This window comes from Oreochromis aureus, linkage group 23 (assembly GCF_013358895.1).
Source record: "Oreochromis aureus strain Israel breed Guangdong linkage group 23, ZZ_aureus, whole genome shotgun sequence".
NCBI lineage: Eukaryota > Metazoa > Chordata > Actinopteri > Cichliformes > Cichlidae > Oreochromis > Oreochromis aureus.
Window position 1 is genome coordinate 19,828,524 of NC_052963.1, and position 21,220 is coordinate 19,849,743.

Consider the following 21,220-nt stretch of genomic DNA (forward strand, 5'->3'; position numbering starts at 1 on the left):
ACTTGCCTTTGACCAGTCTCTCTTCTAATAGGCCAACCGGTTGAGATAACCGATTTGGAGAACAGTGGCCTCTGTGATATTCGAGTTTTCGACTGTCGCAGCATTCGTGTCTTTGGCCTCGGCTTCATTGACTCTCCTGACCTGAGCTGCTATGCCACCAGACTGAAGGTGAGAGGAGGCTAAGGCTAAAATCAATTAAGAGAGTTCAAGTGCTGTTTTGTTCACCTTTCCTTTGAATTCTTTCTGCAGTACATAAACAAAGCATGGGTTCCAGGGGAAAAACAGCGAACAAAAGCCACCTTCCTCAGCTCCAAGGCTTTAGACTGTGCTGTACCATCTCTGAGCACTGCTGCCATCAATGCAGAAGACTTCGTGATGGATGACAAACCATACGCACGCTGGGAGATTAAGGCAAGACTCATTCTCATTTTAACTTGGAATTAAAATCTCTTTTGTTAAGTGTTGACTGCTTTGTCTAAAGGTCTTTGCGTTATCACCTTCCTCTTTTTCTGTACTAGGTCAGCAATGACGGCTCTCAGTACAGCCAGGCAAAGACGCTGACAATCTACGATGGTATTTGTCAGGTCTGCGAGGCCTCACGCTCTGGACTCTGTAAGTTAAAGGTAACTGGCATGCAAGACGGAGCAATGTTTTTGTTCTTGGGAAGCTGCTTATCCATTTTAATGAAAAGTATTATTTTTATTATTATTCATTATTAAAATTGACATCATGTGTTTGCCAGCTTTATTTTTTGTTTGTAAATCACTCATAAAAGGGAAGTGGAAAAAATGCCAAAATATGGATGTTTGTCCATCTGGAGCCCTTAATTTGAGAAATCCCAATTGCTACTTTTCACAATTTCAAAATTCTTTATTTGCCTTGATGTCGATCATAGGAAACAGTTGCTTTATTGTAAAGTTTCAGTCACTATATACATTTCAGAAGTTTTAATCTTGGTTTATATGCTTTTCATTGTAATTGAGTTACATTTAGAATTTAAAAACTTCTTGTTATTATTATCTTGTTATTGCAAATGGCCAATTGGCTTATATGTTACCCATTGACCAAGTGGTCCTATGACAATTCTAGGTGGACAGCACTGTGCAGGTCAGTAGGTTACCCTTTGAAAGCACCATATACCTCTTGGCAACCAGTTTTATGCTAGCAACTGCCAGTAACCACTCGTTAACCGGTCGAGGAATTTGCACTTTTCCTTAGCAACCAGTGGTTGCCAAATCATTGCCAATTAGTCCTTAGGCCTGTGTGATGGAAGCTAGTTAAGATCATAAACTCGTCATAAAATGTTTACTGTGGTCATGGGTGGATGGATGGGTCAAGTGAGACGTATGGTCATTTTTGTTTATGAAGCTTTCACAATGGTTTAACTTCTTTTTAAAAACCAAAATCTATACTCTTGTTTCATTTACAGTTTATAAATAAGACTAACCATAGTGTGTAAGTATCAATCACAAAATCATAATTGCTAAAATAAACCTTGTTCCGAACCATCAGCTGAAGAACAGCAACACACTCTTGTACTAGAAGGGCACAGGGACAGTTGTTAGGCACTGGAGGAGACAGTAGGCCCATAAATTAGGCTGTGAGACAGCCTGCTCTGTTTTTGCTGGTCTGTTTTTATTCACATGGTCTCAACAGGTGACATGTTATGAAAACCTGGACACTCCAACGTTTGTTCATGCGAGTAGGGGATGCTGATTGAGGATGCAGATGCGATTCAGTGGGTGTTTAGTGGAAAAGTGTGATGAAGCATTTTACATGCTGTTGGGGGGGCGAGACGGTCTGCTGCTTGAACGACTAAAGCAGCAGCAGCGCAGCAGTTGGCTATTTAAAATCTCTACATTCAGTGTAAAAGAGGTACATGAGGGGTCCTGTTGTTCCTGGAACTGTGTTTTATGGGAGACAGACAAACAGCCCGGAGCAAAAACACACACAAACAGCTGTAGACAGACACTAAGAGAAGTGCATGTGGCTGCCAAGACTGAACTAAACTGAATTAACTTCAGTAGAGATGTGTGTTTAGAGCTGATTTCCTGTTCATCACGAAACAAAACGGCTGAAAAAATGTGTTTTAAGATGTGAAAACATGCTAATGTTGAAAAAAAAAAAGTGAGTACACAAGCAGATCTGTTTTTGTTTGCTTCTGTTTGTTTGTCAGGAGCGGACGTGCAACATCGATGGGATGTGTTTTGCAGCAGGAGACTCCAATCCCAGCAGTCCTTGCCTCTTCTGTGACCCCGACACCTCCAAATTCACCTGGTCTGTGAACCAAGGTACACACAACTTGAAGTGGATCTCACCGTCCGAAAGGAGAACAACCTTTTTAACCTAAACAAACTCAGAACCATCATTAAATTCTCCCTGTGTACTTGGTTTTCTATCCACCTTGCAGTCCACTCGTGATGAACAACATCAGGGAAAAAGGCATTTATCTCACCGTGTCAGTGCAGTGGTAGCCATCCAACTGTGGTCCTGTTTGTCTCCATTAGCAGATCAAAGGAGCAGAGGTTTAGGTTTCCCAGCATGCCCTGACCTGCCACTTAACCACTCTCAGAGCGGGAGTAAATCACATGGGTGGTTTCCATAGCAGCACAGACAGGCAAGATTCATGCAAAAAGCAAAGGGACGCTGGAATAAATGACCAGCGTAACACATCAGTTAGTCTTACTTTAAGGATTAAAACGTATAAATGGATTTTATTTTCTCAGTTTTCACTTCTCACAACTCAACTACAAAGTAGAAAACTGAGGAATAAATGCACAAGAATAAAAAACAATATACAGATGAACTTGAATGCATCAATAAAAAATTAAGCTGTATATTCAGCTTATATAATAAATATACAATAATGATTCAGACTGATGCTGCTGTCCGCCAATATATGTTTACACTTTAATACAAAATAAAGTGAAAATCCTCTTTTAGGAAAGTAGGAAATGCGTAAACATGCATGTAAATACAATATATGAGGCAAAAACAGAGTTTGTACAATTCTAACCAGCTTGAAAGTCAATATTTGGTGTGACCACCTTTATTCTTCAGCACAGTCTGAACTCTCTTAGGCAGCTTTCTTCTCATGTCTTTAAGTAGTCTTCAGGAATAGTTCTCCAGGCTTCTTGAAGGACATTCAAATGTCTTCTTTGGATGTTTCTGCCTTTTGTTCTGTTCTCTGTCAGCATGATCACTGCTTCAATAATGTTGAGGTCCGGGCTCTGGGGACGCCAATCCATGACTGATAGTGTTACACTGTATGTTTTTCTGTCCAGGTATTTATTGCATTGGCAGTGTGTTTGGGATCATTGCCATGATGAAAAATGAAGCTACTGTCTATCAGATGCTTTTCAGATAATATTGCATAGTGGCTCAAAATATGATGGTACTTTTCTGTGTTCATAATTTATCAATTTTGAGAATTTCTCCAACACCACTGACTGAAATGGAGCCCAAACCATGACAGAGCCTCCACCGTGTTTTACAGATGGCTGTAGACACTCACTGTTGTAGCTCTCTGCTGACCTCCTCTGTACATACTGACAATGATTTGAACCAAGTCAAATCTGGATCTGTCACACTATCAGACCTGTTGCCACTGATTTTCAGTCTAGTTCTTGTTTAATGTGACATAGCTCAGCCTCAGCCAAAACACTACTGGGAAATAAAGCTGAAAAGAAAAGAAAAGCTCAAGTCCAGAGGTGGACATGAGGGCTTACAATGATTCTTCCAGAACGAGCCTGGAGGCGTGTTTTTGCCAAACCAGGCTTCCATGTAAAGAGCTTATTTCAGCACAGGAAGCTCCTGTCATCAAACGCTTGTAGTTGGAAGACAGTAAATAGTACGGTGGGAATAAGAGGTGGGATGAAGTGCATCTCAGTCTGTTTTTGTCTGCATTTTCAGTCAACAAGCCTCCGACCTTCCACCGGCCTCAAAGCGACTTGCAGACATTCTCCAGTGAGAACTTCGTCTTCCAGTTTACCGCATTGGACCCCGAGGGCTCGGCACTCCTCTTCCAGCTGGAAGAGGGACCAGAAGGTGCTGTCCTCTCCCCTGCCGGCCTCCTTATCTGGAGGGTCCCATCAGTTCCAGAGAAGGAAGGGCTCCAGACGAGCAGCTCTGTCCGCTTTACGCTGTCTGACGAGTGTAACGCCCAGAGCACCTTCACTGTGGAGGTAGAGAGGGGATAAGCTGCTAAGCAGTGGTCTGCTGATGTAAATGTGATACACTGATGTTGTTAGATATTAATAAAATCCAGACATTCCTCAGCAGTGTCTGTGTTTCCCATCTGCAACACAGATTGTCGTGGTGCCGTGTGGCTGCCAGAATGGAGGCTCATGCGTGACGGATATTAACTTTCCCGCCGGCAGTGGGAAGTACCTGTGTGTGTGTCCCGAGGGTACTCAGGGTGAACTCTGCGCCGACGACATAGACGAATGTCTGTCGGCTCCGTGCTTGGGCAGCAAGTGCATTAACGTGGTTGGTGGGTACAGGTGCGATTGTCCTGCAGGGCTGCGAGGTAAGAATGATTAAAAACCTACAAATTTAATCAAAAATGAACGAAATAAAAGCCCTTGATGTTTAAGGCTGTTCTGTTTAGACACACTGGGCTGTTCTGATATCACATGTTTGCAGTCACGGAGGATTAATCCCAGTGATGGTTTTTGATTGCAGAATCAACATCCTCTGTGTGTGTTTTCGGCAGGTTTAACGTGTCTGGAGGATATCAATGAATGTGAAAGGAAGCCCTGTTTTCCGGGAGTGCAGTGCTTCAACAGCTTTGGCTCCTATGGGTGCGGCCCCTGCCCCAAAGGAATGGTGGGAAATGGGACTTCGTGCACTGGTAAGTATGGGCTTACTGCGTTACTACCCATAGGCAGTTTATAAAAGATGGAGCTCCACTAAGAGCCACTCATTCGTAAGCCTCTGCTCCTCCACATTTAAAGGAGCCATTGAGGTGGATGCCTCCTGCATGCCTGCTAATTGAGGTTTTCCCAGCATGTCCAAATGGGAGTGGACCCCTAGGCAGACCTGGTGAGATTATGTCTTTCAGCCGGTTTGGGAATATATCTGCTTCTGCCCCCATAAGAGAGAGGAGGTGGCCGTTGAGAGGGAGGTCTGGGCATGCCTGCTTAAACTGCTGCCCCTGTCACCAGGATAAGTGACAGAAAATGTAGCTTCTAGGTCTGGAAATATTAAGGCAGTGTGGAAGTTCTTTAAATCTGCATTATTTATAATACCCAGCAGGGGGTGACCCCTCTGGTTTCAAGAAGAAGCCAGATTGTATAGAAGTCTATGGCTAACTGACCCTAATGCAAACCAACTCTTCCATGATGAGTGGTCAGATAACCAGACTGAACCAGAAGCTTGGTTAAGGCTACCAAAAGCATCTGGTCGAGGTGCAACTTGCTAAATGACATAAGGGACCAGACAAAATATTAGTGGGAGTGTTTGTCTGTATTTTAGCCATGTACACTTTTGGCACCCAGCTCTTGTTTTTTTGAAGTCATTAACTGTACAGTGCTGTATAGCATTGTCCCATTGCATGCCGTGCAATCATTCCACCCCGGAAAAAGAACAGTTCAAAGAAATCATTAAAAGCCCAAAATTGCCGTGACATTCGTGCCCATGATGAGTGGATGTAAACTTCTGACCACAATAGTATATGTCTTGAGCAGAGACTGACAGGAAGCTAGGCGTGATTAAGTAACTTCAGGTTAAACACACGGCGCCCAAACGAGACCACTTATTTTCCTATAGTTAATCCTGCTTTCCAAAACAGCCCTGAGTTTATCAGATACTGCTGTTGTCTGAGAGGGTGTAGCCCCTCTGTATAGTTTACAGCCTCACCTAATAAAAAGAATAGTCCATTTATCTATTCATTTCCCAACAGCATTTATCATATGTTCATCTGTCTGTTGCTGTGATTTTGCTTCCAGCATTCCAGCAAACTTGTAGCTAATTTTGTTGTTGTTCCAACTACATTTAAATTAAAGCATCAGCTATCCAAAAAAAGGGTGAATTTGTTCACTGGAGCCGTGTGTCCCTGAGGAGCACTCAGCAGTGAATGGAAACCAGATGGCTGATATGTGCTGCCTTGTACTGTGACCGCTCACGTTGTTTTGGAAAGACTTTTGGCTTCCACCAAAACTCAGTAATTATATAAAAATACATGCATAATCTGGTCACTTCTGCTGTTGCAAACCTGCAGCTTGATTTGTTTCCTTTATATTGTTGCAATCTTTGCTAGTCGGTGGGAAATGCCTCGCTGTTGAAGCACACTTTGTTTTAGGTCAAAGAGGGTGTTCCTAAAATTTTCAAGGCTAATGGCTAATCAGTTATTATTTTTCAGGCATGCAGAGATTGTCTTTTTTCTCCAACATTCATACTTGTCAAGATACTTGTCACAATACAAATGCTGCCATAAACCTGCATTCTATTTAATGACCAGTAGGGGGCAATTCTTTCGGTTGCAATGAGACTTCTGGGTGGAAAGAAGCCTAATGTAAAATGGCCCTCTGCTTTGACCTCAGATCCTGATGATTTTATGGTGCCGACCTCTGGTTGTGACTTCATCTTTTATTTTGAAGTCATAAGGCGTTAGCCAATGAGTGTGAAGTTTCACAGTCAGTGTTAATTAACAGACCACTAAAATACTAGAATTTCCCTCAGCAAAGCTGAACCACGCAGACTGGTTTCTACTTCACAGACGGATATTTATTACATAATTCCATTAAAATGCAACAATAAACTCGGCAGACGAGTCTAATCTAGTGACATCAGTTAGTGCACAGGTGTCGAACTTCAGGCCTCAAGATGTGTCCATGATCCAACACAGCTGATTTAAATGGCTAAATTACCTCCTCAACATGTCTTGAAGTTCTCCAGATGCCTGGTAATAAACTAATCATTTGATTCAGGTGTGTTGACCCAGGGTAATATCTAAAACCTGCAAGACACCGGCCCTCGAGGCCTGGAGTTCAACATCCCTGAGTTAGTGGAATCGACTGCCTGTGGCAGGAAACCTATCGGGCAGAGCAGCCATGTTCCTGACTCCAGGATTTATGGGTGTCTACGGGAACTGTTTCACTTTTGGTCCCTGGATTTTAACTACAAAGATATTGTTAACTGAAGAAGAGAAGTTAACAGCATGCTACGGGCACAACACCGGTGTGCGTACCCATACTTGTCAAGATGAATATTAATGCAGGGTTAAATTAGTTGCTTTCACAATCTAAAGAGATAAAAAAGCCCCAAAGTTCTCACCTAAAAGACATCATGTTGATCCATATTCAATTCAATTCAGTTTTATTTACATAGTGCCAAATTAATCATATTGCCTCAAGGCGCTTTAGATTATTTGCTTAAGCACTGGGGCTGATGTTGCATTCCTGCAGTCATTATCCTTCCAGTAACAGAAGAACTCTGTGGTGTGTGTTTACAGGAGTTTCTGCCCCTAAAAGGAAAAAAAATCCGGGTCTACAGTAAAGCACAGAACATAAATTAAACTCAGCAGCATATTATTTGCCATTTTTATGGGACCTTGTGGCAGAAGATTCACAGGGACAGATAGTTGGATTTCCTAATCCCCTTTGTTATTTAATCCTCCACATGTCCACTGAGGGCCTTCAACTTGGCTTGGTTGACCTCTACGCTCAGTTCATTTTAAGATACATAACTTTGTGTGTCAGTGGAGTTGGACAAGGTCCTTAAATTTTAAATCACAAGCAGGTGGTGATGGATGCTCCTACGTGTTTTTTTAGATACAGTTGTGGTCACAAGTTTAGATACACTCAACATCGGCATGAATGTCATAGTATATTTGGTTCTTCTAAGGATTTCTTTGAAATGTTCTATTTCCACGGTGGAATAATTGGACAGCATATTTCGTTAAAACAAGAATTGTGTGCAGAAGTTTGAATTTATTTTGGATTTTTTATAATCCAAAAAGGATCATAGGTATACATACAGGCTCAAATACATTCATAAACTCACTTCAGTCTTTTAGTATTTGATGCTGAAGGTTCCAGATCATCAGTTACACAACAATTGCACATTAAGTACAGGTTATTCAGAAAGAAAAGAAACTTAGCAATACACACCTAAAGCTAAAAAGCAGTTACCTTGAGAATAATGAAACAAACCCTTTAAACCCTTTAACCTCTCCGACTAATCAGTTGTGTTTTGACGAGTCAACCGGGCAGAAGGAAATTCAGTTCTAATGAAAAAGTTGAGAAAAGTCAAGTGTCAAAGGCAAAGGTTTTGGAGAGGCATTCAAAACTAGACTCCAAAGTCTTATTGAATCTGCCTTAATTCTAGTAAGAAGTCTTTGCTGTACTAAAGCAGGATGATTTGACCTGCTGCCATGTCTGAAGCCTGTTGAGGTTTTCTGCTACTACTGTGGCAAGAGATATCTTTACACAAACTTGACCCAAGGTCTCGTCTCTTGCTGGGAGTCACAGTTCATTAAACGTAACCTTTTGAGCCCTTCCAGGTTTTCTGATTTACAGCAACCTCCTCATCCTTCACTTTACCATCTCTCTTTTTTGGTCCTTTATTATTGATTTATTGCAATCTGTTCTGAAGTGGGTGATCTTGATGCTTAATTGGATGTAAAAATGGAGGATAGCAATCCAGAATATAATTAGTGGCTTTCTTATTACAGTATTTCTCAGTCCAGCTGCCGTCCCTTCAACATCTGTTCCTCATATGACTGGCTACGAGACACCAGATGTTCTGCTCCAACCACCCAAAATAAAGACAGGCGCTTTCCTGAAGACCTCAAGCAGTAGCTCCCCGCAGATGACGGCTGAGGCCAGGAAAACAGCTCCAAGAATTGACCCACAAATGAAGTCAACCACATGGAGAAGGACAGCAGGAATTAGCTCCAGCCTTGAGGTCACAATAGCAGAAACCAGCAGACGCAAAACACCAACCGTCCCCCAAACAAATATTGATTCTTCATGGGAAACTCCAGCAGCTAACCTAAACCTATCCAGGACTAACACAGACATGTTCAAGAACCTCTCAGAGATTGTGCCGCAGCAAGTCAAGCAGGAGCAATCTAAAGTCAGCAACACTAAAAGCAATCCTCCGACTGTAGCTTCACCATCAGATCATGATAGACCAGCTGCAGGTAAGCCCCAAATTTCCAATAAATTCCATTTAAGTTTTCCTTTATGTGCGAGGTATCACACTGTGCTGAGCCTCAAGCAAATATGAAGACAAGGAGACTTTAAAAGGGAACATTCAGTCACTCTGGCCGTAATGTTTTATCACAGTCATTAAAATAAGTACCAGGAAAAGAATTCACATACTGTAGTATACATATTTTTTTTAGTTTAGCAATAAAAGCTGCTCTGAGGTGATTCGGGATTTCAATTTTGAGAACACTTAAACAGGTCGTTTTCAGATGTTAGGAACAACCGACCAATGTGACCTTTTTTTGGAGATCTTACCACTGTGTGTGGTAATTCAGAAACAGGGAAATTCACATAAAACAAAAACAATTTTGACAAACAAAATATTATTTTTTTACTCTGTATTCAGGAAAACTGTAGTTCAATGATATGTTACCTTACAGAGCTAATGCTGCAGTCACACAAGGAAAATCAGTTGCGACCATGGCACACCCAAGATCATTGCCATCGTTTGTGAGCAACTTTCAATTTTGCTGCTTCTTGAAATGGTTGTTTCAAAGACGAGGACCAGGTCTGTGATCACTTCTTCAATGAGTCGTCAGTGCATCAAGATAGTTATAGAACAAGCAATAAGATCAAATCAGGCTTGTTTGCAATTGAATGGAGTCAAGTTGACAATTACATGTGTCAGTTGCATACTGTTTATGATAATACGGGGATTAACTGTGATAAACTGACCAAAAAAATGCAAATCTGTTTACTTCTACATACACAGAAATTCACATTAACTATTTACATTTAGCATCAAATGAGAACCTCATAGCTGTGAAACAGAAATTCAGAAAATCCTTCACAATTAGTGACTCTATTTACCTGTAAGATGACACAGGTAACGACTTAGCGACCTGTTGATATTAGTGCTCTATTGGAAAGAAAGTTGCAGATTAATTGCAGTCATCGGTGTAGACTGACTCATTGGCAGTCTGTCTGCATTTATAAATGAGTTGGCAACTATTTGTAAACCTTCACCAGTCTGTCGGAGAGAGGTCAGTCCGAGTCAGACGGCGACTGTATGGAGACACGTTGCCTCCCACCCGGAGGCCTGTGTGTTGTGATCGAAAGTGAACGCCCAGAGGTTGAAGGTGGAACACTGTCAGTGTAATCATTGATTTTTTCCTCATTGCCTATTACTACTCTAGTCTGATTTAACCATTACACACAAGGAGCACACAAGGATATTTGTAAGTATATTAATATTTGATACTTGTAAGACTATAACTAGTGAAAGAAAGCAAAAATGAACTTTGCAACAGTTTTATTTGTATGTTTCCAGAGATGTCAGATGTCAGAGATGCAGATTGTGTTTGCTTGGGAAAGCTACAATCTGAGCCTTGTTATAGGACAATGATTCATCTCATACAACTTTATCTCCCAGGATCAGTGAGGTCTTTGGCTGTCAGTTTATCAGCTACATGCGCCAGCAGGCCCTGCTTTCCTGGGGTTCAATGCATCAACCGCAGACCGCCACATGTGGGCTACGTCTGTGGCCGCTGCCCACCTGGACTTTATGGTAACGGTCGCATCTGCATGAAGAACTCCAAGGAAGGTGAGGGAGCTTTTCCATTCAATATTTTAATGTGTTGGAGGATAAGCTTCCATGATATTTGTCTTGTCAGGGACTTTGCAGGAACCAAAGTGATTACAGAGTTTTTCACAGGCCTTTAGGACATTTAAAAAAAATATCAGTTGAATGCAGTTGAAGTTTCCTTTAACCTTAAACTAACTAATGCTGTTGACTCAATTCAGCCATAGATCTACTTACACTGGCTGGATATCAGGTGTTTCATAACCCTTGGGTCACATCTAGCCCCACACAAGGTCAATGCTGTAATCGAGTCATAAAAGAAGCCCAAATTGGGGTGTCTGCTATCTGCTCTATATAGGATATTCTTCCTATTCTTTGTACAAAAACACATTGTTTTGTTTTTCAAAGGAAAAAATAAGCATTAATCTGATGAAAACATCTGTCAGTAATGTGCATCCTTCCATACACTGTGGTCTGCTTTTAAGAGCTTATTTTGCACTCGTTATATTCTGTTTTCCCTGATGTTGCTTTATGTGTTTTTCTTGATTGGAAAGAATGTCGTTTATTGCAGGAGATAAATCAGCGTAAGTGGTTGGAGACTGCCTGAATGAAATAACCACCTCTGGTGCATTGCTTTTTGAGTCGGTTCCTAGCCACAAAGTTTCTACAGCAGATTCCTTAATGTGACTTCACACAAGGGGAGATGGTGGGGGGGCTCACAACTCTAAAGAGACAGTCTGATTCCAACTTAAATCCCTTTATTGTGGACTGTGTTTGTCTGGAAAGTCACGTCACCACAAACACGACATTAATCGCTTAAATTGCTTTGCTGTTCTTCTCTTTACTTTTATTTGTCCAAGGACAGAAATCAAACATGCTCTTTTCCTTCAGCATGTCATCGTTTGACCAGATGTTCTGCTTTTCAATTTTTGTTTTATTTTGCTGTATTTTATGATTTAATGGACTGTTTTGCAGATTCCTGTCAAACCTCATTGTATCTGTTAAGCCTGTCAAGCTGTGTTTAGTACACAGTGACACATACGCGATACACAGCAGAATGACATCAATGGCAGCTTTATAATGACATGAGCTGTAGCACCCAAAGCTGCTGCTTTAGCATATTTTAGTAATCTAATGCTTCTCAGTAAAGATTCCAAAGCTATGACTAGCATTTACGTTTTGGGGTACAAATATGAATTTCTTAGGGCTCAGTACCTCAGATCTAGTTGCTGGTTGACCTGGTAACCATTGGTCACTAGGGAAAGATTTATATTCCCTGACTGGTTGCAAGAGACCAATCAATAAACCCCTGCTAACCACCAATTAATAGACCGCTTGGCATGTCATTGCTGAAGGTTGCTTGCTGTTGCTAGGTGAAATTGGTCACACAGAACTTTATAATGTTGCACTGAAAACCTCCTTACAATTATTTTGGTCACTGGGACGCTGCCACTGTCACCAGTTGTTTGTATGGAAGATGCTGTCTACAAATACATCCAACATGAATAGGAAGTGGCAGTCATTTGCCTTCAAAGTAAAAGTTGCACCTTCTGAAATGTCTAGGTTGGAGCTTTTACTTTGAAGTTTTCTGTTTACATCTTGAGTCAAACTTTTTTCAAATTTCACTAATTATGTGAGCAATTGCATACTGTTTGCAGACAAGTCAGTGTCATAAGACTACATGTGACTGCAGCAATCTGCTAGTGGCAAGGTTTTTCATACTGCACTCTCTTTGTGACCAGTTTCACTTACAGACAGCTAGCCACCATTCACCATCAGTTGGGAAAATACACATTTTTCCCTAGTAACTGGTAGTTGCCAGGAGCTTTGTGACAGGCCTCTAGGGTGCATGACTGGCAATCTATTTCACAGCAACTGCCAATAACCACTCACACCAGTCTGAGGCCTGTGTAACTGAGGCCACTCTGCTGTTCTACTCAACTCTAATTATGGCCAAATCAGATTTCTTTCTATAACATATTTTTAAACAACTGGAGATGACCAAGGTGCTGTCCATACCACTGTGGAGAAAATAAATAGATCGAAAAAATAGAAAGAAAGACAGAATACAGGACCCAGTTGTATAAAATCAAAATATAAATAAAATTAACAAAGGTATTCTAAAAACAAGACAGAACGGGAAAGAAATGTAACACTAAAATATAAAAAACACTAAGAATATGTTAAGGCCATCAAAAACATGCATGTCTTTGGAAAAACTAGAAAAACTACAAGCAGTTGGTCTTACAAGTAATACCTTTTGGCTTGATCCAGATTCTATCAGCAAAGAAGTGGATGAACTATTAGATTTCTGAAAGAGCATATGCAAGGTAAATAAAATAGGCCCTAAACTGGAACCTTGAGGCACACCATAAATAATTGGGGCTGTACATGAAGAGAAGAACCCATTTTTCAGGACAGTGCCTTAGATGCTAGCCTAATCCTCAAGAGGGTTTGCAAGAAAGTAGATCTAAATCTTACTGGAAACAAAATGGCACAATTACTGGAGTTTAAAGGCAGCACGTCATCATTAAAAAGTTTGTGTAGATGGGTGGGTACAGTTTCCTCTGCAGTGGGGTCGGGTGGGCTGCCCCGGGTCCTGTGGGGCTGGGCAGTCCTGCTGCCGTAGGCCCCGATCTGGATGGGCCTGGGCTCCCTTGTCTTGGTGGGTGCCGAGGGACGGGGGTGCCTACTGGGGTCAGCGGGGGAGCTGGCCCCAGGGAGGGGCGTCTTGCTCCTCCCTTCTTTTCCTTCCCATCCCTGGCTGCCTCCCTCTTCCCGCTCCAACACACCCACCCACACAAGTAGGGCCTTGGGGTGTGGGTGTGTCACCAGGGTGCAGGGGAGGCATCCCCCCCCCGTCCCCTTCTGGCCACCTGTTCCTCAATTTTATTCCACAACTTAGACATCCACATTACTCACACTCTCATAACACATACATATAGGGCCTTGAGGGTGGGCACGTTAACGGCGTCCAGTGGACGGTCTGTGTACTCAACCCTACCTCTGGCGCCGGTGCCCACCTCTCAATTTTAAATCCATGTAGACATTGAGGATTCTCGGGAGGGGCCGTGCTGACACCTGCTGCTCTCTGGCAGCAGCACCATGCTCTCCCGTGTTTTAAATGCACCTTAGAACAACACGCAGCAACACTACACATGAGCGAGAGGAGGGAGGTTTGGGGTCTTCACACACCCCTGTTCTCTGCTGGCCATCGGGGCGGGGGGGCTGGGAGGAGGTGTTGGCCGTCCGATCGGGATCTGGGATGCGGGGCCTCCCTGCTGCTGCGGAGCCTGGGGCGGTCTGCTTGCCTCCACCCCGGGGGAAAGGGTAACATCTCCTGGGTCTAGGTGCCGTTTCCCCCTCTGGGGGCGAGGGTACCTGGACCTGGGGTATAGAGTTTGTTTGGCGAGTGTGATTGTGTGTACAGTGTCCATGTATGTCTATCCCTACGTTGGGTGAGTGCTGAGTATTTGTATATGTGTGCATGAGGGTGGGAATGCATGTTTGTGTCTGTGTGTGCCTGTTTGTCCGTGTTTTTATGTCAGGTCGGGTCTTACACTCCACCTCTCTGGGAACTCCCAGGCCCTCAAAGGCCTATCTCCCCTCACCACACTCCCTGCCGGTAACTGATGCCCTCAGGGGTCAGTGCGTTGGTGGTTCTTGGTGTCCGGGGCTGGGCACTCAGGTATGTACCAGCTCACTCCCGGTGACTACTTGGCGGGGCCTGGTGCCTGTTGCTCGGTCAGGCCTCTTCCGGGGCAAAGGGGGCCCTCGGGCCTCCAGCCTCTGGGCCTACGGCTCGGTTCACTCTGGCACAGGTGGCTGCCGGCAGAGCCGGCGGGCACGCCACTGCAGCCCCCCCTGCCTTCTGCTCCGTGGCTACTGGGTGACCCCTCATCTGGGGCTCTCCTCAGCTCTTCCCAGGAGGGTGGCACGGATGCCCCTCCGGTAGTACTCCTTGGGCTCTCGCACTCTGGGGCCTCTGGATGTCTGGAGCCTGGGTCTCCTCCATGCCTGCTTCATGCCCTGGGGGACGGGGCTATGGGCCTCCACACCCTCTAGCAGACCGTTACATGAGGAAACCTTTTGAATACAAGCGCGCTGATCCACACAGGTGTGCACACGGGTGTTCACTGTTCGTAGACATAAACTACACCTTTATTGGCTGCTATTTCCAAGCACATTGTGCGCTGTCGGTCCTGCTTGCTACACAACAACATTCAATATTTAGTATTTACTGCTGTTTACACTTAGCTAGATTAACGTGATGGTGTTGTGTTTAGTATGTTGCTCTGTTTTGGGGTTTTTTTGCTTGTTTTCTCTTCTTTTTCTCTCAACAGGTGATCCAGGAGATTTTTTTTCTCTCTTCTTTCTCTTTTTAAGTGCCCTTTCTCACTGTCCCTCTTCTCTTCTGTTTTTCTTTTCCTTCATCTTTCTTTCTCCCTTTCCTATCCCTCAGTCATGTCTGTCCCGTCTGTAACAACTGAAAATAAAATTAAATAAATAATAACAACAAAGGTCGATCAAATGGACCAATCCATTTGGCAAAGTAAATCCATTTGGTATCCTTGTTGGTCTTCAGACAGCAATTCTGACGGCTAAAGAACCAAATGGGACAGGCCAAAAAAAAAAGTTTGTGTAGAGCATATTTTGAGCTTTCATGAGTCCTGAGGTGTAGTTGGAAATTTTCAGCGTCTTATGCCGGGCTCACACTGTGCGATTTTTTCAGTCGCGCGATTCAGCTCCTGCTCAAACTGTACGATTGACTCGCAGGGGTTAGAAGTTCATAGGTCACGATGCAGGGTCTCACACTATACGGCCCGATGCTCTGATGCGACCTGAGTGCTCAAACTGTGCGTTCATAAAATGAAGGTTATAACAGAAAATCTGTCGCTCGCTCTCCCTCTCTGTCTTTCACTCACACAGACACGCACACCACCACCATCAACTTTATGAAAAACATTGATCAGGCAGCTGTGATTGAGCAGCAGTGTAGATCCAACTATTTTCACGGTTGTTGTGGTCGTGATAATTTTGTGAGGCCACATCGAAAAGGCTCGGATGAGCTTTCCAAAGTTCTACAAGTTGTGCCTCCATCGCTTGTGTCCAGATCACACGCTGCACTGCCGTGCTGCGCCGTCTTTTTCGCTGACATTTGTGTTTGCGCGTGCGCAGTGTGAGAAGCTGAGGTGACAACCTCACGACGGTTGCGAGGATTTCAAACAGGTTTGAAATCCTCCCGACCAAGCGATTGATGATCGGGAGCTGGTCGTGAGGTGTTAATCGCTTCTCGTTACCCCACGTACACTACACGATGCACGACGCACGATGAAGGACAAACTCGGGCCGATCACCAAAACGGTCGCACGACTCAAAAATCGGCTCAAAATGGGCCAAAAATCGCACAGTGTGAGCCCGGCATTAGTCTAAAAAGGAAAGAGGCTGAGCATACGGCATTTTCTCCATGAATTCCATCATAGAAATAGAACTTCAGAAATAAAAATTACTTAACCGTTTTTCAGGCAAGGTTATTTAATAAGGACATGGACTGCTTTGTTAGCAAAATTTGTAATCAGGAAAATTAAAGGGTCTGGAGTGTCCAAAAACTGTGTAGGAACAATATCCCAAGGGCAGTTGTATAAATTATATGTATGATTGTATCATCAATGTGATATACAAGCTAATATGACCCTTATCCCTTTCCTCAGCATCCAATCACCTCCCTCAGCAGCAGGCGCTAGGCAAGTCCAGCCGATCCTCGTATGGAAGTAGCAGCAGCAAAGTCGTCCATGTCCACCTACCCAACTTGCCCAACAGATATGGTGTCAAGCACCTGTCCTCATCCTTCATTAGGTCACACCAAGTTACAGGATCAGGTAGAGAAGGTGGCACAGGAAGAAGAGAGGCCATCACTTCTGCTTCGAGGGATGTCGCTGCAAATACTCACATCACACATGCCAACCCTAGATCAGACGCTGGGACATACGCCAGTGCCTCCAAGGAGATTATCATGCCCCATGTAACAGTCTCCAAGGTGAGTTGGTAACTGTTCAAAGCATTAAAAGAAAATTGTACAGATGGACATTAGAGTCCATTTACTCACTTTATGATCATTTTCCAGAAGTCTGAAGGAGCTCTTACTGGTGCCATGCCTGTTAAAGTAACTGCCGCTGCACCGCGGCTCTCCATTCATCCTGGAGGAGTAACGGCAGCTAAACAAACAACCCAGCCCCAGCTCAACCACCTGACATCCACCCAGACCAAACCCTGGACTCCACCAAGACCTGCCCTCCCACTTACAGCAGCCCTCACTGCTCTGTCCTACTCACTTTCTGAGTCTGAGTTCTCTGCAGACGGGGATGAAACTGAGCCAGGATCAGAGATGCCGAAGATTGTGCCAGTGCTGACCCTCACAACACCCAACAAGGTCTATAGCTCCCTCGCACAAAGATCTACATCCAGCCAGTCATCAACTGGAAGTGGTACACTAGCTGACGAACATTTGATGGCTTGTGCCGAACGGCCATGTTTTCCTGGTGTCCAATGTGAACCAGCCAAGGATGGGGGCTTCCGCTGTGGAAGGTGTCCAGTAGGATACACTGGAAATGGGCATACCTGTAAAGGTAAACCTCTTCTCTCTTTGATATCCAAATATCTGAAATCTGCAGAACCAATTTCTAATGGTGTTATTATTCATATAAGATACAGCTATGAAAAAGAGTTTTCAAAAGGACTCTTGTGCAGCAATCTTGTGTTAAGTAAGTACACCCCATGAAATAGCTTAGCGGCAATAACATGAAGTAATCGTATATGACTTCATTTGTCACTGTCATGTCACTGCGGATCACTGTGTTTCTGTTCATTGAGGTTTGAAGGTTTGTTAATGCACGACTATTCTAGGGTCTGGCAAAAAAAATTGGCAGGTTCAGGTAGGGATGGGAATTGATAAGATTTTCACGATTCCGATTCCATTTTCCATTCTGTTTAAGATTCAATTCTTTATCGATTCTCTTATCGATTCTTTTTAAAAAAGGAGAACACTAAGGTTGATTAGCTTAGAACTTTGTTTTATATCTTCTCTTTGAACAAGATAGAAATTTAGGAGTAACATGGCCTTACAAACCCAACAGTGAGATCTTAAGAGATCCACAGCCTACGGCTCTTCAATGGGGTGTCACAGGGTCCCCAGGAAAAAAAAAATTGTAAATGTAAAATAATAAAATAAATATTCTTCTGTAGCAATAACAAAGTATGACATAAATTATTCTGTAGCAATTACACAAGAATATCCAGTAATGTCCCTGCCTACAATTAAACACATTCACTTACCGAAAATCGGGGGCATCTGCTGTGGCAAATGGGTGCAAGCCTTTGACCACAAACTTAGTCGCTGCTCGGTGACGTTCGTCTATCCTGGCCTGAAAAGAGACGCTAACGGTAGACTGCAGCGATAACTGCCAGCATCTGAGCCAGCCAGACTCTGTCTCTCTCATCATGGTCACCTAAATGCAGCGCACAGTAATGGCAGGTTTTGTAAGAAGGCAGATCGCGCTAACATAATATGCACTGTTAGTTGATTATTTACCTGCCGCATTAACGGGAAAGGACATGCAAACGTTACTGCTGCTGCTGGGTTGAGATTCACGAGTCCGGAGCGGAATTAAAAACACGACATTCATTTAAGGTTATTGCGTGTTTTGTGAGCAAATGCTTTTGCATATTCGTAGTATTTCCTCCTTTAAATGAAATATCTACTTTGCAAGTATTGCAAGTTGCCCTGTTGTCATCCGTTCTCGTAAAGTATAACCAAACTTTTGAGCGTTTGAGCCACTTAGGCGCCCTGCCAGGTAAATGACGCTCCGCAACGTGGTGACGTCTTTCGGGGCGACTGGAATCGATAAGGGAATCGTTTGCAAAAATGGCAAACAATTCCAAGGAATTGAAACAGTGGGAACCGGTTCTCAACAAGAACCGGGTTTCGATACCCATCCCTAGGTTCAGGTTGGGGTCTGGACTTGTTTGATTCTATTTGTTTTTCAGCCATTCTGATGCTGCTGTGCTTGGGATCATTGTCCTGTTAAATGACCCAGTTTTAGCCAAGCATCAGGTTTGACTCCAGAATACTTTTGTGTACAGAGGAGTTCATGGTGAACTCACTGATTGCAAGGTACCCAGGTCCGGGGCCTGAGAACAAGCCCAAATCATCACCCCTCTTGACAGTTCAGATGCAAATTTGCAAACCTAAAATTTGCAGCATGTTCAGTTGTATTATTGTAGGGTCTTTACCTTACAATATAAAGTGCCTTGAAGCATCTGCCATTGTGATTTGGTGCTACATAAATAAAACTGAGTTGAATTGAACTGAATAGAGAGAAGAGGCTTTCCTTCGTCAAACCATCCAAACAGGACATACTTGTTCCGTCCATCCATCCATCCATCTTCATCCGCTTTATCCGAGGCCGGGTCGCGGGGGCAGCAGCCTAAGCAGAGAAGCCCAGACCTCCCTCTCCCCAGCCACCTCCTCCAGCTTATCCGGGGGAACACCAAGGCGTTCCCAGGCCAGCCGAGAGATATAATCTCTCCAGCATGTCCTGGGTCTGCCCCGGGGCCTCCTCCCGGTGGGACATGCCTGGAACACCTCACCCAGGAGGCGCCCAGGAGGCATCCTTGTCAGATGCCCGAACCACCTCAACTGGCTCCTTTCGATGTGGAGGAGCAGCGGCTCTACTCTGAGCCCCTCCCGGATGGCCGAACTTCTCACCCTATCTCTAAGGGAGAGGCCAGCCACCTATGGCTGGCCTCTCCCTTAGCCACCTATGGCCACAGCTCGTGGCCATAGGTGAGGGTAGGGACGTAGATCGACCGGTAAATTGAGAGCTTCGCTTTTACACTCAGCTCCCTCTTCACCACGACGGACCGGTGCAGCGTCCGCATCACTGCAGCCGCAGCACCAATCCGTCTGTCGATCTCCGGCCCTTCTCCCATCACTCGCGAACAAGACCCCGAGATACTTGAACTCCTCCACTTGGGGCAGGAACTCATCCCGACCCGGAGTGGGCACTCCACCCTTTTCCGGCTGAGAACCATGGCCTCAGATTTGGAGGTGCTGATCCTCATTCCCGCTGCTTCACACTCGGCTGCGAACCGTTCCAGTGTGAGCTGGAGGCCTTCACCTGATGAAGCCAACAGAACCACATCATCCATAAAAAGCAGAGATGAGATTCTGAGGCCACCCGGCGAAAGCCCTCCGCCACTTGGCTGCGCCTAGAAATCCTGTCCATAAAATTATGAACAGAACCGGTGACAAAGGGCAGCCCTGGCGGAGCCCATCACCCACCGAACGAGTCCGACTTATTGCCGGCAATGCGAACCAAACTCTTGCAATGGTTGTATAGGGATCGAATGGCCCGTAGCAATGGGCCAGACACCCCATACTCCCGCAACACCTCCCACAGGACACCCGAGGGACACGGTCGAATGCCTTCTCCAAGTCCACAAAACACATGTAGACTGGTTGGGCAAACTCCCATGCACCCTCGAGTATCCTTGAGAGGATAAAGAGCTGGTCCAGTGTTCCGCGACCAGGACGAAAACCGCATTGTTCCTCCTGTATCCGAGGTTCGACTAGCGGACGAACTCTCCTTTCCAGCACCCTGGCATAGACTTTCCCAGGGAGGCTGAGGAGTGTGATCCCCTGTAGTTGGAACACACCTCCGGTCTCCCTTCTTAAAGATGGGGACCACCACCCCGGTCTGCCAGTCCAGGGTACTGCCCCTGATCTCCACGCAACATTGTAGAGGCGTGTCAACCAGGACAGCCCTACAATGTCCAGAGCCTTCAGGAACTCGGGCGGACCTCATCAACACCAGGGCTCTGCCACCAAGGAGTTGTTTAACTGCCTCAGTGACCTCGCCCGGAAATTGGCGGGTCATTCCCTCATCCCCAGACTCTGCTTCCTCCTCGGAAGACGTGTCAGTGGGATTAAGGAGGTCCTCAGTATTCCTTCCACCGCCTGACAATTTTTTCTCAGTCGACGTCAGCAGCGCCCGCCAGCACTATACACAGTGCAGGTAGAGCACCGCTTTCCCCTCCTGAGACACCTGACGGTTTGCCAGAATCTCTTCGAGGCAGTCCGAAAGTCTTTTTCCATGGCCTCCGAACTCCTCCCACACCCGAGTTTTTGCTTCAGCCACTGACCGAGCCGCATTCCGCTTGGCCTGTCGATACCTGTCGGCTGCTTCCGGAGTCCCACAGGCTAACCAAGCCCGATAGGACTCCTTCTTCAGCCTGGTGGCTCCCTTCACCTCTGGTGTCCACCATTTGGTTCGGGGTTACCACCACGGCAGGCACCAACCACCTTGCGGCCGCAGCTCACTGCAGCAGCTTGCAATGGAGACGCTGAACATGGTCCATTCGGACTCAATGTCCCCAGTCTCCCTCGGAATGCTGTTGAAGCTCTGCCGGAGGTGTGCGTTGAAGATCT

General features: G+C 44.8%; 1 protein-coding gene across 1 annotated transcript in view; it reads left to right on the top strand.

The window, feature by feature from the left end:
* si:ch211-246m6.5 (von Willebrand factor D and EGF domain-containing protein) overlaps window positions 1–21,220 on the top strand; it is a 43,862-nt gene that overhangs the window by 13,268 nt on the left and 9,374 nt on the right. The window contains exons 13-23 of the mRNA XM_039607026.1: window positions 32–168; window positions 250–411; window positions 519–623; window positions 2,177–2,291; window positions 3,913–4,184; window positions 4,309–4,528; window positions 4,715–4,852; window positions 8,675–9,145; window positions 10,585–10,755; window positions 16,446–16,771; window positions 16,859–17,360. Of these exons, the coding sequence (XP_039462960.1) occupies window positions 32–168; window positions 250–411; window positions 519–623; window positions 2,177–2,291; window positions 3,913–4,184; window positions 4,309–4,528; window positions 4,715–4,852; window positions 8,675–9,145; window positions 10,585–10,755; window positions 16,446–16,771; window positions 16,859–17,360 (2,619 nt within the window). The remainder of the gene's footprint in view (window positions 1–31; window positions 169–249; window positions 412–518; window positions 624–2,176; window positions 2,292–3,912; window positions 4,185–4,308; window positions 4,529–4,714; window positions 4,853–8,674; window positions 9,146–10,584; window positions 10,756–16,445; window positions 16,772–16,858; window positions 17,361–21,220) is intronic.